General features: G+C 36.5%; 1 protein-coding gene across 1 annotated transcript in view; it reads right to left on the bottom strand.

The window, feature by feature from the left end:
* The window catches only part of Rfx6 (regulatory factor X6), a 52,158-nt gene that overhangs the window by 16,341 nt on the left and 20,352 nt on the right, over window positions 1-15,465 (bottom strand). The window contains exons 7-10 of the mRNA XM_021174814.2: window positions 4,759-4,866; window positions 1,898-1,975; window positions 1,694-1,807; window positions 50-99 (exon numbers count right to left, since the gene is read on the bottom strand). Of these exons, the coding sequence (XP_021030473.1) occupies window positions 50-99; window positions 1,694-1,807; window positions 1,898-1,975; window positions 4,759-4,866 (350 nt within the window). The remainder of the gene's footprint in view (window positions 1-49; window positions 100-1,693; window positions 1,808-1,897; window positions 1,976-4,758; window positions 4,867-15,465) is intronic.

Below are 15,465 nucleotides of genomic sequence, written 5' to 3'. Positions count from 1 at the left end.
GAACCATGCTTCTTATGAGGGGCTGTCCTGCTTTATTCACTGAACATACCTTTCAGGCATTTCTTGCATTGTTGCAGGAATGAGGACATCTGTAAGAACCTTAACCAAAGCAAAACAGGGTTAACATAAACCTTTAGAAATGATTGTGATTGGAATTCTGGGAGAACAGGCTTGTGTCTCATCATCCAGGCAGAACTAGAAACTAAACGAGGGCTTCAGTTTGCTAGGACAGCACTCTGCCCAATAAACTGCATCCCCAGCACCAAACATAATTATTTCTAATGCAAGGGACACTATTTGTCAATTCGTTTTACTTGTTACCCTCCTAGAGATTAACATGATTCCTTTCTGAATGTTAGCTTTTTTCCTCCAAACTGAGTGTGAGTTGTCTGTGAGCACTTGAGACAGTAAATCAACCACCCTAGTGTGAACTGCCCATTTTAATCACAAAGCTCTCTGTAAGTCGATGAAGACCTCACAGATGCTCAATTTACAGTTTTATTTGCTGTGTCCTCTGCTTCTCTCTGGCTCTATTATGAGGAAGAGAATTAAATGTACCTAGTGATACTTAGTATAAGGACATTGTTGCACTGGACTACATTTAAAAAAAAAAGTTTATGTGTGGAGTGGGCATGAAAGCTGTTTCTCAGAAGATCCGAGATGGTAGCCCCAGTGTTGCTGCTGTGATGGTGACAGCTATGTACCTGAGTCCAGATTTTCCCTGTGCCCACTCAGAACTAGCTCTCATCTCCTAATGACTGCTTTTTTAAGTGGTAAAAAAAATTACAGACAATCATGCTTAGGGCAAACTGAACCTTTGTAAATACTGACCTTTATTCAATTAAAGCAAAAACAAAACAAGGCAGTCCTTGTTCTCCCTTGCCATTCAACGTGAGCTTGAAGCAAAGACAAGAATAGCCTGCACTTAGCTTTGCAATCTCTGTTGCTCTGTGACTACTGAACAGGGGATGAAAGTGTGGTCCCTTGTTTCTCATTCTCCATCCAGCTTTCAGACATTTGCAAAGTTGCCTCTGAATGATGTAACTGGTGTGTCCTCTAGTTTCCTGAAAAGCTGAGAGGGCAGAAGCAACTAACTTGCCCAACAGGCTTGAACCTTGTCAACTCAGATGATGTTTTCAAAGGATAGTTTTTATTTTTCCATATGACAATTTGGCAGGTGAATGCAGGTACATTTATTTTGAAGTACCCAGATTGCTATTTCATTTTACCTTTCTGTTGGGACTTCATACTTCTCAACTGAGGAATATTCTCGCCTTGCCACTAAATGTTTGACTAGGACAACCTGGTCCTCTTTCCCAGGATCACTTCTTGTGACCATTCTAAAGAAATCTATGGCCTCTTATTAGGTTGAGTACAGAACTGAGTATTAATGAATTTAGAAATTTTAAAGGTGTTAATTCTATGAGGGTGTCTGATTCTTCTGTTCCCTGAGAAATTAGATGCCATATTATGTTAATCTGAATACACCTCAAAGAGATAACAAAAATTAATGAATTTTTTCATATATTGGTCACCATGTCTTATTTTAGACTATTCTTAGCTGTAAACAGAAATTGATCTGGTTTTCTTTACTATAAAGTTTTTTTAAAAATAATTTAAATAAGTTACAAGCACTAAGAGTGTTATTTAAGGATATAAATTCTTTATGCTTAAGACTCCCCAAAGGGCTTACCTTATAAAGAATTGAGTCACAAACACAGAAAATATCAATGATAACAGGATTTTCAAGCAGGGGAAGGAGATGGTCTGGCATTCCTTGCCAAAAGTGTAGTAAGAAATGCTGGATCTAGTTGTAGAGCAAAGAGCACATTGAACTTCTTAGGAACAGGATGTGAAGGTTTATGTAATGTCATAGAGAAGCATTCAGTCAACTCACCTCTTCAAAGTTTCCATTGATGGCATTGTCAAGTATGCACTGGCAGTGGGTTTTGTACATCATTATGAGAGTATCAACCTACGTTAAGGAAGAAAACGCTTGAGCAGAGTCTTCTAGTGTTTGTTATTTGTTCAATCAACACTTTCAAGCTCCTGTTATAGACCAGGCATTTTGTTCAACACAAAAGACCTAGTATGGATGTCAAATCATTGCCTCTTGCACCCCAGGGAAGGAAAAAGACAGGGAAAGTGGGGATCTGATACCGTATGACATGATACGATGCTCATGATACATAGTGATTGTAATAAGAGTATTTTAAAATCTAGTAGCAAGGGAACTATTGGCTAAAACAACATCTTAATTTTCTGCAAAAGAGAAAAATATGTTTTATTTGGAAAATGAATATAACATGTCAGCTTGCATCATTTTGATGTTTTTGTTTTGGAGATGGGGTTTTGCTATATAGCCCTGGCTAACCTGAAATTCACTATATTGACCAAGCTGGCCTCAGACTCATGGAGATCTGCCTGCTTCTTCCACCTAAGTGCTGGAATTAAAGGTGTCCTACCACATAGCTGGTCTAAAGTACATCAGCTCTTGGCTGCTAGGAGCAGTGTGGTGTAGTGGTTTCAGCTTTTGCCTCACCTTTTTTCACCTTATAAGTTCTAAATGAATTAATATATACAAAGTGATTAGCATATGTTAAAAAAAAAGTGGTGAGCGTTTGCTCTTTGAATCACAGCAGCAGCATCTACTGTGGTATAATCATTGCCTCCCCTAACAGTTTGCAATTTTCCCCCTTATTCTGCACACAGCACCTTGGTTTAGTTTGCCACTAGATAATGAGGGCAAATTATCAATCTCTTTCCTAGGAATTATGCTGACTACAGGATATCTCCAGCAGGCTGCTTTCATCAGAGTAGATGAAACTTTTTCTATACTGTTGTTGTTTTCTATGCTGTTACAGAATTTGAAGGGGACCAATAGGATCAGGGAAAGGAAAAAGTGCAGAGAACTTGGGAGTAAATAAGATCAAAGTAAGTTATATACATGTATTAAAAATTCAATAATGCAATTATTTTAGCCAATTTACATAAAGTAATAAAAATTACCTTTGAGCGCCAAAATCTACTAACATAAGTGTAAGCTCTAGTTTACAAGTTTGCTTTACATAATTTTATACAAATGTGCCATTTTATACACAGTTCATCAGAAACTTTAGATCTTATTATTAGTATCTCTTGTGATTATTTAATATTTACATGACTTATGACATTAAACTTGTAGTTGTAGTGTGCCTGTATTCTTCAGAAACACTATTCGATTTGATTTTCTGAGAATAGATACCATTTTAGAGAGTGCCAGAGAGAGGCAAGTCTCAGCTCAAGTGTGGACAGTAAACATGGAGGGGAGCTGACCACCACCTTGAGTGCCAACAGAGATGATTGACCAGCCACCAGTGGATTCTGGCAACTGTGAGAAGAGGGCTAGGTTGTCCTCAGATAAATAGGTGTCAGTCCCTAGACTCATATAAGAGTCCACTGGGTATGAACTTAGAAGCCAGGGCTCTAGTAATCACCTCTGATACCTGAGTGAGAAATGATTCACTACTGTGAAAGGTTAGAATTCCTTGGAGGTCAGCAGAGAAGCTGAAGTAAACCAATGGCACATGTTCCTCGCCTCTCTATTTTTCTTTGTCATTTTTCTCCCTCTCTGGCTCTCACTAGATAGATTTACACAGTAAACATCTTCATGACATGTATGTGTGCAAGCAACCTTCTCCACATAGGTGATCCAGTATCACTGTTCCTCCAAACAGTGAAATCTCACTGATTTCCACTGCTTTCCCCACAATCTGCTCCATGTTAGCATTTATTGGCAATTTCTCTAGTATGAAGTTACTATAGCTATGAAGAAACAGTATGTTAACCTTGAGTAGTGTGGTTGGAGGAAAGAATAGAGAGGATAGTATGATTTCAATCTGAGAATTTTCTTCACTACTTTCCCTATTCTTACCCAGTGAGGTCCATCTCTCATCCAAATGTGTCCTATAGTTACTCTGCATCTCTACTTACGTATCAATAGCTTAAAATTCAATTTTCTACTTTTATTCCCTCTTTCTACAAAGGTGCTAAAGTAATTCAGTTTTATTTACAACATTCCTGTGTTTGCACCTCAAAATATGAATCCTGTCAAAAACACTTTGTGAGTATAGTGAGCTCTACTTGAAGGAAACATATAAAGATTATTAAACTCTGATTCAACAATGGTATTCACTAATAAATTGTAGTGATTCTCCAACAAATGACTCTAGATGTGCAGAAATAGAAGATTTATTGTGAGAGATTATGAAAGAAGCATTGGAAATTAATATTTTGAAAACCCAATGAAAATGTTTCTCCCTTTTGTCATCTTGTGTAACACTTACATTTAATTAGTGTTCCTTCTCAGTGCTAGGAGCAGATTACTTACTAGAGAAATGCTTGGTGACTATTTTTTTGAAATAAAAACTGAATTAAAGCCAATCCAAAACATAAAGCTTACCGTTGAAAATCAGGATGCAATAGTCACACTCTAGTATTTTTCTACCTTCAAATTTGAATTTTAAATAAAAATAATCTTTAGCCCTTGGGATTTATTTTATCGCCTTCTGATTACCCACCATCATAGAGATGGTAAATAATTAATTGCAAAGTGTTTAATCGATATCAGTAAACATTTGTCTCTCCTATAAATCAATCAATTCTGTGTGATAATGCAGATTTCTGATTGCTTCCTGCAAGTGCCATAAGATTCCAAACAAAAGGAGATATGGAGTCAACATATCAGAAAATCAATAGAGAAGTGTCTTTAATTGATACCTTGTCCTTAGAAATGCATCCTTGGTACACAAGATGTTGAGCGCTGGGGAATTCTGGAAGAAGTGTTCCTGTTTTTGAGCTAAGTGAGTATTTACGAGTAAAACCACCCTGTAATTAAGAGAAGCACAAAAAGAAATGTCAAATCCCGGAGTTGGGGATTTACCTTAGTGATAGAGCACTTGCCAAGCAAGTGCAAGGCAGTTCTCAGATTTTTTTTTTAAAAAAAGACAAAATAAGAAATGTCAAATCCCAAATTTGATAATGAAACAAAAATGACCATTGAGAGTTTTGTTTTGAATATTTGTCATTTTTTGCAACTTTCAGAGTAAACTTAAATTCATAATTATTAATGGTGTATTTTGGAAAATCTACTTCTGGAATTGCTAAAAATTATTTTAGCTACAAAATCAAGGATTGCTGGATCCCAACTCTGCATAAACATAAACATAACAGTAACATAAACAAGATGGTGACAGTTTGATTCACTTGTTCAGTCTCAGGTGGGTTAGCTACTGCTAGGACTTTACTAGAATCTAAGTCATCTGATCTCCACACTATTCATCTGTACTTCGCCACATCAGAGTCCACCACACTGAATTTGGGTGTTTGTCATTCCTTTGCATTTCCAGAAGAATGCGGTGTTCAGCAGATTAGGAAAGAATGCAAGCACATATTTGTACGGTTATACAATGCTGCAGAGCTGGCACCTATAGGAAACCTGCACAGGAAGAGTGAGTGCTGTTTTTATTTTTTTACAATGGACCTGAAGCCTCCACAAATGTCCCACAGGACAGAACTGATTGCTACAGCTCCAGAAACAGACTTTAACAAACTTTTCAAGTACAGTAATCCTTAGGAGGAAGAAACAAAAAAATAGGAGTTCAAGGACAGCCTCATGTACACAGAGAGCCCTAGGCAACCTGCATTACCTGAGACACTGTCTCAGAAAACTAAAACTAAAACTAAAACTAAAACTAAAACTAAAACTAAAACTAAAACTAAAACTAAAACTAAAACTAAAACTAAAACTAAAACTAAAACTAAAACTAAAACTAAAACTAAAAGAAAAAGATTTAAATAAATAGGGTTGTAATCAAAAGTGTGAATTAGAAATAAAGTTACAAATACGGTAAATGATAGGAAGGATGGAATTCTGTCCTTCTTTCTTAGCTTCCCACACTTCCGGGTTTCTCATGATTCCTTGTTGCTTCTCTAAGTCATATTGACTATGTTTACTAGACTAGCATACACAGGTGGGGTTTTCCCCCTGTCTAATCAGTTCCAGGCTCTGTATTTCCTTCTAGACTTTCATGGTAAAGCAGAAAAGAGACTGGAAAGACTTTTGAGTCTTTAAACACCAAATATTTTTAAAACCACTGGTTTTATAAGGAGAGATTCTGTGTAAGCATTTAAATCAACTTTATGTTAACATGAAAATCAAATACTCCTAATTGCTATAAAGTTTAGCCCTCACCTATATTATAAAGCATGATAGGTGTTAAATAAAAGTTTAAAACTAGTCAAAAACTATTACACAAATAATTCTCATATGCTGCAATAATTGCAAGTAGATCTCAATCCACTCCATTTAATTAGATTGCATCATTCAAGATCTGTTACAAGGATTTTCTGTGTTTTGGGTTTGCTATATATGAACACTTACAGTGAACCAGCAAAGATGGATACTGTAAGCCAAAAAGAAAAACAATGCTAATTTATGAAAATAAAGAATTCAGTTTTTAAGGAAAGGCCAAGTTATAGCCTCAGTGTAAACCCTGAGACATCAAAACTTCTAGAAAAAAAGAAAAAGAAAACAGAAGTGTTACTCAGGAGGCTCCTGGAGAGCCTGGCTGAGACTCCTAACAGCTGGGAATATAAAGGTGGTGGCCACCTCCTGTAGCCAGTGGACTTCCAGTGGAGGATGGGAGACATCATCCCACCCATACAACCTTAGACCCAAAAATTGTCTTGCCTACAAGATGCACAGAGATAAAGATGGAGCAGAGATTTCAGGAATGGCCAACATATCTCCTGAGAGGTCTCATCCAGCAGTGGTTGAAAACAGATGCAAAGACCCACACTCAAACATCAGTCAGTGCTTGGTGAGTCTTGTGGAAGAGTAGGGGATAGGACTTAACAAGCAGGGACACCACAAGAACTACTGAGTCAACTAACCTGGGCCCAGTGAGGGCTCACAGAGACTGAACCACCAACCAAAACCATGCCTGGGCTGGACCTAGGACCCCTACACATTTGTAGCAGGTGTGTAGCTTAGTCTTCACATACTTCTTCTAACAATTGTAGCTGAGGTTGTCTCTGACTCAGTTGCCTACCCTTGAATCAATCCCCTTTCCTTCGCTGGACTGCCTGGTTGGGTCTCAATTGAAGAGGATGCATCCTGATGTCCCAGGGTGAAGGTCTTAAGGTACCCAAGAGGGGTTTCCCTTCTCTGGGAAGAATGGGGGTGTAATGGGAGAGGGACTTGTGAGGGTGGAATTGGGAGGAGAGGACATGGGTGGGGTACAATCAGGAATGAAATTAAATAAATAAATAAATAAATAAATAAATAAATAAATAAATAAGTAAATAAAAGTATAGAAAAGGACTTTCTGAATAGGACTTCAATTATCCAGTTAAAATCAGAATTTAAATTGAATAAACAGATAGATAGATAGATAGATAGATAGATAGATAGATAGATAGATAGATAGATAGAGGTGTAGGAAAGGACTTTCTGAATAGGACTTCATTTGTCTAGGAGTTAAGATCAACATGGGACCTCATAAAGTGAAAAAGCTTCTATCCAGCTATGCAACTAATCAACCAAGCGAAGAGGAAGCTCATGGACTGGGAAAAAAGATCTCATACATCTGACTCAGGATTTATATTTAGAAACAGAGAGAGTTCAAAAAAGGAGAGTAAAAAATATTCACAACCCAACTAAAAACTAGACTATAGATTTGAACAGTGACCTTCATTCACTGTTGATGAGATTGCACACTGGTACATACAGTATAGAAATCAGTGCAGGAAATTCTCCAAAAGTTAAAAAATATATTTACTGTATAACTTAGCTATATCACTCGCTGCAGTATGCCCAAAGGACCTGACTTCCTACACTGCAGATATTTGCTCAGTCATGTTCACTGCTCCACTCACAATAGCTAAGGAAAATGTGGCACATAAGCACTGCAGAATACTATTCAGCTGTCAAGAAAACTTAAAATCATAAATGCTGCAGGTAAATAGGTGGAACAAAAAATATTATAACCTAGTTAACCTAGACCTACAAACACTCACATATTCTCTCTTGGGCATAGTCCCTAACTCTGAATCTTTAGATGTGAACATATAAATTAGAGTAACAGCAGAAACTTGGAAAGTAAAGAAGGACCAAGTTGGGGAATGTGGGTGAAGGTACTCTAGAGATAGGGCTAGCTGAGCACAAATGATATGAAAGGGAAAATGGAGAAATCAGGAGGGATCTCTTCAATAGGGAAGGTAATAAGAGGGAGGGGGAGAGAAAGGATAAATAGTACTAAGTGCATTTGGAAAAGCTATAGGAACAATTTTATGTTTACCTAAAATTATATAAAACATATATAATGTATGCATACATAAGCATACATAGATACATACATACATACATACATACATATATACATACATACATGCATATGCAGAATGAACTGTATACCATAGGCAAGTTACTTTGCAAGCTTACAGAGTACTGCAGGCTGAAATAAATGAGAGCCATAGAGTACCTGAAGCTGTATCAAAAAATAAAGAGCTAAGAAAAGGGGGGGTAAATACAAGGTAATTATAAAAGTCAATTGAACTTTATTTCCTGTTTTCACTTGAGTTAAAGTCTAATACATAAGAACAAACAATTATTAATATAAGCATTAATACTATACATTTTACTTTTTACCGCCACATTTCATTTTCTATATAATGTAATAACCAGTAGCTATTAGTTTATGTTTTGGGCCACAGACACACACACACACAGTGTAATTTTGTGACACCACTGAAAAGTACAGGGATGGAAATGTAAAGTAGTTGGTTTTATGTGTTACAGAGATTAAGCTGGTATAATTTTGGAGTGTTATGTCACTAGGATGTTAAATATGGCAAGAAAAGAGTCAGAGAGTATGCCTAAAAGGTTGTGAGAAGGAAATTTTACTGTAAACATTAGGGACAAAGGGGACATAGTGAAATGAAGTGAGAGTATAAGCTAGGATCTGGATCCCCACTCCTATACATAAGTGTCTATGGAATTCTCACATCAATATTGCTTTTCACATTTAAAAATATCTAGTTAAATACATAATGAATACATTTATCTTCGTGATTTCCCATAATGGAGTTCTATATAATAATACAAAATAAATGAAGTGGAACTTTATATTTAGTATTTGAAAAATCACAAACCTGAATACTAAATAAAAAAATTGTGAAACAAATTATTCCATTTTTATAGACAGTAAAACTGAACAAAAATTAAGCAGCAGATTTGGCACGGGATGGATTGTTAAGCCATAAAACTGAGACAGAAATATAGAAATGTGTCCTAGAGATTGCTAACCTTTTATTAGTAGGGAAGAAAGAAGACAAATGATGTATAAAAGATGTCTCTCTTTTAATCAGTTTGGTAGGACATGGTTGCATATCTCCGTGTATTAGGGTATTATAAATAGAAATTTCCCAGAAAAATTGCTTAGCATGCTAGAAAATATTAAGGAGCAAACTATATACTTTTATATTAACATTTTTAAAATTTCACAAAGGTAATATTTTTGTGTAATGGAAGGTAGCAATACAGATAGAAGATACCCAAGAAGCAACGCAGCCCAAGGAAAAACTTACAAAACCACATTTCGTTGGGCATATCATTAAGTATGTATAAAAATGACAGTGGTCAGAAATGACACTATCCTTTTCAGAGTGTGTCTCACAAAAATAGAATGGACTGGCTATCTTGTCATGTCCTCGTTGCTGTGATTGTGCTACAGGAGAAGCTAGGTTCTGTAGTACAGACTGGCCATGGAGGTCTGCTTTGTTTTTTCAGTTTTCCTCTTTGTTTTGGTTTGCTTTCTTCTTTCTCAACTGCTGACTTTAGTATTTGTAGGTAAACTATTAACCTTGTTTCTAAGCAAGAAGAAGAAGGATCCTACAGAAAAGAGACAAATGTGATTATAAGGTAACAGTCTGACTTGTGAGGAAGAGAAAGGATCTAAGTGGCCCAGTGTCACTACATGATGACAAAGGGGACATGAGAACAATCTGCAAATATTTGAAAAGCATGTCCCAAGGAGGGAGGGGTGAGATTAATCTCGATATGGCATCATTCATCTAACCATGAACAGTTAATATGAAGGAGAAACAAAATGGGTATGGGGGAATTTTTCTCATTGTATGAAAATAAGAGATTATCTCTAAGGAGTGATAATGACTTTGTAATTCTACATGTGTGTGACAAAATTTAACCCAAACCAAGAGTTAGAAAAAAGAAATCTACACTATTATCACCACCTGATCTTTTTGAAGAAGATGCCAAAAAGTACTCATTGGAGAAAGGCCAAAGCCTTTGTCAAATGGTACTAAGAAAACTGATTATCTTCATATTGAAGAATGAAACAAGATCCTTACCATTCACTCTGAACTACATCACCTACAAACAAATCACAGAAATTAATGTAAGACCTGAAACTCTAAGACTGCTCAAGAAAAAAAAAAAGCCAGGAAAACCCTTGGGAGATAATGAGGAAGGTTTTAAGTAGGGATCTGGTTGCTCGGGGAATAAGGCCAACAATTAATGAATGGGATTTTATGAAATTAAAAAAAAAAAAGAAGGGTGGGTACAGTAATGGAAGCAGTTAGCTGAGTAAAGAGACAGATGGACAGTCCGTACAGTGAGTGAAATCTTTTCTGAAAGAAAAACACATCTACAAGGAACTTTGAAAACTAAACAAAAACAAAACAAAACACAAACAAAACAACCCCCCAAAAATAGAACAAAACAAAATAAACAAACAACAACAACAAAACAATCAAGATATAGAATAAGAGACTGAAAGAATTTTGAAAAGAAGAAGAGCTGCAAAGATGACTCAGTGGATAAAGGGGCTTGTTCTGCAGATGTGGGGGCCTGAATTTGAACTGCCCTAACTCACATAGTCTCAGAGAGGTTCCATGTATCTGTTAACTTGACCCTCCTAAGGCAAGAAGAGAAGTGGAGAAATGCAAATCCCATGGACTTCTCTTGCCAGCTGCCAGGTTTATGTAGTACCAAAGTGGAAAGTGATAAATGACAACCCCTGTTTTTCTCTGACTTTCATAAATACACCGACATGAGTGGGCCTGTATTCACACACACACACAATTGCATGCATGCACACAGACCCAATAATATCCTACTTTGAGGATCCCATTTTACCTGATCATAATTATTTGCCTCAAGAAAACAAATGACAATATGCTCATGAGGGTGTAGGGAAGGCAAACTTTATTCACTGTTAATGAGAGTGCAAACTGGATAGAACCTATGTAAACCAATATGGAAGTTTCTCTCAACATAGATCAGAAGGCTCAGTAATACCACTCCTGAACATACATGCCCAGAGGATTCTCTATCTTATGACAAAGCAATGTGCACATCCATGCTACTCTAGTTATAGTAGCAAGAAAATGGAATCAGTGTAGATGTACATAAAATAGAATGGCTAATAAGAGAGCTATTCTTAAAATTTCATCCAGTTGTGTGTAAAGAAAAATGAAATTTGCAGGAAAATTTTAGGAATTTAAAAATATATTAACTTAAGTAACCTGAACTAGAAACACAAATATCATATGTTCTCTCTCATGAGACAATGCTATCTAATAATCTACATAAATGTGTATTTATGTATAAAAGCCAGGAAACAGAAAAGGACTCACTAAAGTTCTTCGAGAGATGCATAGTCTTTTGGGAAAGCAGCAAAGGGGAGTAAGCATGTGGGATATGAAAGTCATAGCAGGAATACTGGGAGTAGAAAGATTTATATGAGAAGAGAGAGGATGAGTAAGTTCAAGGATGGGGTCAACCAAAACTAAGAATATATTTTAAAATTATAAGGAAACCTGCAACTTTATAAGTTAAACAAAACTAACATTTTAAAAAGAATTTGAACAGAGGTATTTTGCCTGGATAGATAAAGCTATTCCCCAAAACCATAATATTATTAAATTAACATCCAATTGTCTGAAGTGGGCTACCTCTTTATAAGCTGTTCATCAGAAAGGGCCCTAATACTTGAAAGTAATAGCGTTTATCACTAACATTGATTGGCAATTAATCATTAAATGGTAAGACCCTATTGCTTAAGGTACCACAGACTTAACTTGCAGGAGATAGAGAATTAATCAAACTGACACTGAACTGGAAGCTTCCTTCCTTCTGACTAGCTTTTATAGTACCAGTGGGTACTGGGAAGGCTACAAATTATCCTTAACAGTCTTACTCCTCTCAGGAGACCTATATCAGGCTTCTGTCAGCAAGCACTTGTTGGCATCCACAATAGTGTCTGGGTTTGGTAAGTGTATATGGGATGGATCCCCAGGTGGGACACTCACTGGATGGCCTTTCCTTCAGTTTCTGGTCAAAACTTTGTCTCTGTATCTGTATCCCATGGTTATTTTTATTCCCCTTCTAAGAATGACCAAAGTATCTACACTATGGTGTTCCTTCTTCTTGAGCTTCATGTGGTCTGTGAAATGTATCAGGATCAGATAAATCACCTTAACAGTTCCATACCCCTAAAGAAATAGAAGCAGTCATTAATGGTCTCCCAACCAAAAAAAAAAAAAAAAAAAAAAGCCCAGGACCAGATGGGTTTAGTACAGAGTTCTATCAGATCTTCAAAGAAGACCTTATACCAATACTCTTCAAATTATTCCACTAATAGAAACAGAAGGAAAACTACATAATTCACTCTATGAAGCCACAATTACTCTGATACTTAAACCACACAAAGACCCAACAAAGAAAGAGAACTTCAAACCAATTTCCCTTATGAATATAGGCGTAAAAATGCTCAATAAAATTCTTGCAAACTGAATCCAAGAACACATCAAACTGATCAGCCATCATGATCAAGTAGGCTTCATCCTATGGATGAATATAAGGAAATTCATCAATGTAATCCACTTTATAAACAAACTCGAAGCAAAAGAAAACATGATCATTTCATTAGATACTGAGAAAGCACTTGACAAAATCCAAGACCCCTTCATGATATAAGTCTTGGAAAGATCAGGAATTCAAGGCCCATACCTAAACATAGTAAAAGCAATATACAGCAAACCAATAGCCAACATCAAACTAAAGGGTGAGAAAGTTGAAGCAATTCCACTAAAATCAGGGACTAGACAAGGCTGCTCACTTTCTCCCTACCTATTCAATATAGTACTTGAAGTCCTAGCCAGAGTAATTAGACAACAAAAGGAGGTCAAGGGAATACAAATTGGAAATGAAGAAGTCAAAATATCACTATTTGCAGATGACATGATAGTATACTTAAGTGACCCTAAAAATTCCATCAGAGAATTCCTAAACCTGATAAACAGCTTCCATGAAGTAGCTGGATATAAAATTAACTCAAACAACTCAGTGGCCTTTTTCTACTCAAAGAATAGAAAGGCTATTATGGTAAGAAAGAAATTATGGTAACAATACCCTTCACAATAGTCACAAATAATATAAAATACCTTGGTGTGACTCTAACTAAGGAAGTGAATGATCTATATGATAAGATCTTCAAGTCTCTGAAGAAAGAAATCAAAGATCTCAGAAGATGGAAAGATTTCCCATACTCACCCTGTTATAGCTGTCTCATATGAGGCTATGGCAGTGCCTAGCAAATACAGAAGTAGATGCTCACAGTCATCTATAAGGTGGAACACGGGGCCCCCAATGGAGAAGCTAGATAAAGCATCCAAGGAGCTGAAGAAGTCTGCAACCCTATAGGTGGGACAACAATATGAACTAACCAGTACCCCCCAGAGCTCATATCTCTAGCTGCATATATAGCAGAAGATTGCCTAGTCGGCCATCACTGGGAAAAGAGGCCCCTTGGTATTGCAAACTTTATATGCCCCAATACAGGGGAATGCCAGGGCCAAGAAGCAGGAGTGGGTGTGTAGGGGAGCAGGGCGGAGTGAGGGTATAGGGAACTTTCAGGATAACATTTGAAATGTATATAAAGAAAATATCTAATAATAAATAAATAAATAAAAAGATCTCCCATACTCATGAATTGGTAGGATTAATATAGTCAAAATGGCCATCTTGCCTTAAACAATCTACAGATTCAATGCAATCCCCATCAAAATTCCAAATCAATTCTTTATAGAGTTAGGAAGAGCAATTTCCAAATTCATCTGGAATAACAAAAACTCAGGATGGTGAAAACTATTCCCAACAACCTCTGGTGGAATCGCCATCCCTAACCTCAAGCTGTACTACATGATAAGGACTGCATAGTATTGGTACAGTGACAGGCAAGTAGATCAGTGGAAAAGAACTGAAGACCCAGAAATGAACCCACACACCTATGGTCACTTGATCTTTGACAAAGGAACTACATTTCAAATGTATCACATTTTTTACACATCATGGAACAGTGCTGCTCAGTAGAACTTCTATGATGTTAATGTTCTGAATTTATTCTGTCTAAAACATTAACCATTCATTGCATTTAATTTACAATCAATTGAAATATAGCTTGTGTGACTAAAATTTTTAATTTTTAGTCTTGTTTAATGGCTTTCTGTGATTAGTAGCTACCATACCCCAGAATATACTTATAAAAACTATCTCTGTTTAGACAAGTCATAAGTCCTAGATGAAAATACAGTACTTTTATTCTGCTAAATGGACATAGTATTAAAGTAACTCCTAATGAGTAGTTGCTATACACATAGATTAGGGTATCTCTCATTATTTATCAGAAAGCTTCATTTGTGCTAGAAAGTTGTTAGTATAGAGATCTACAACTGGCCAATGTGCATAGCATAAGAAACATGGAGTACTCAGCTTTCATTGGGACATCTATATCACACCCCTTTTCTTCCAGACATAAAGATCATCATGCTAAAAGATGTGGAAAGATGGCAAGTGACAGAGGTCATACACATCTATAGGAAAACAGTATTTGCTAGAAGTGATAGTCCTATTGCACAAATGAACTCACAGCTGCTGTGACTGCATGCACATGATCTGCACAAGATCAAGGCAGCCAAAATCCCAGTATGTGATGGAGAGGAACCCATGAAGCCCCACCCTAGCTCAGAAACTATTTGTAATTGGTGGTATCTGGGGGAATAAGAATCAGTTTCTGATGGGATGACTCCTGTGAAAACCTACCTAAGTTTTACTTGAAGAGGGAAATGTGGGGTAGATTTAATCCAAAAACAATCTATGCATGTGTGAGGTTCTCAAACAGCAAAAGAAGAAAAAGCAAGTAAACAAGGAGAACTGCAGCAACCAAAACTATAGGTTTGAGATGAAATAAACTACAAAACTACTATCATCCTGTCTTTCTCTCAAGCACACACAATGTATAAGAGATCAATATATTAAGATTATTATCAAACATATTAGTAGAAAAGCAAAACAACAATAATAACAAAAGTAACTTTGCTTTTCTCTTGAGAAAGCATCAAGGC

This window comes from Mus caroli, unplaced genomic scaffold (assembly GCF_978045245.1).
Source record: "Mus caroli unplaced genomic scaffold, Mus_caroli_1 scaffold_9, whole genome shotgun sequence".
Classification (NCBI taxonomy): Eukaryota; Metazoa; Chordata; class Mammalia; order Rodentia; family Muridae; genus Mus; species Mus caroli.
Note: the sequence above shows the minus strand (reverse complement) of the source record. Positions and strands in the feature narration are given on the sequence as shown.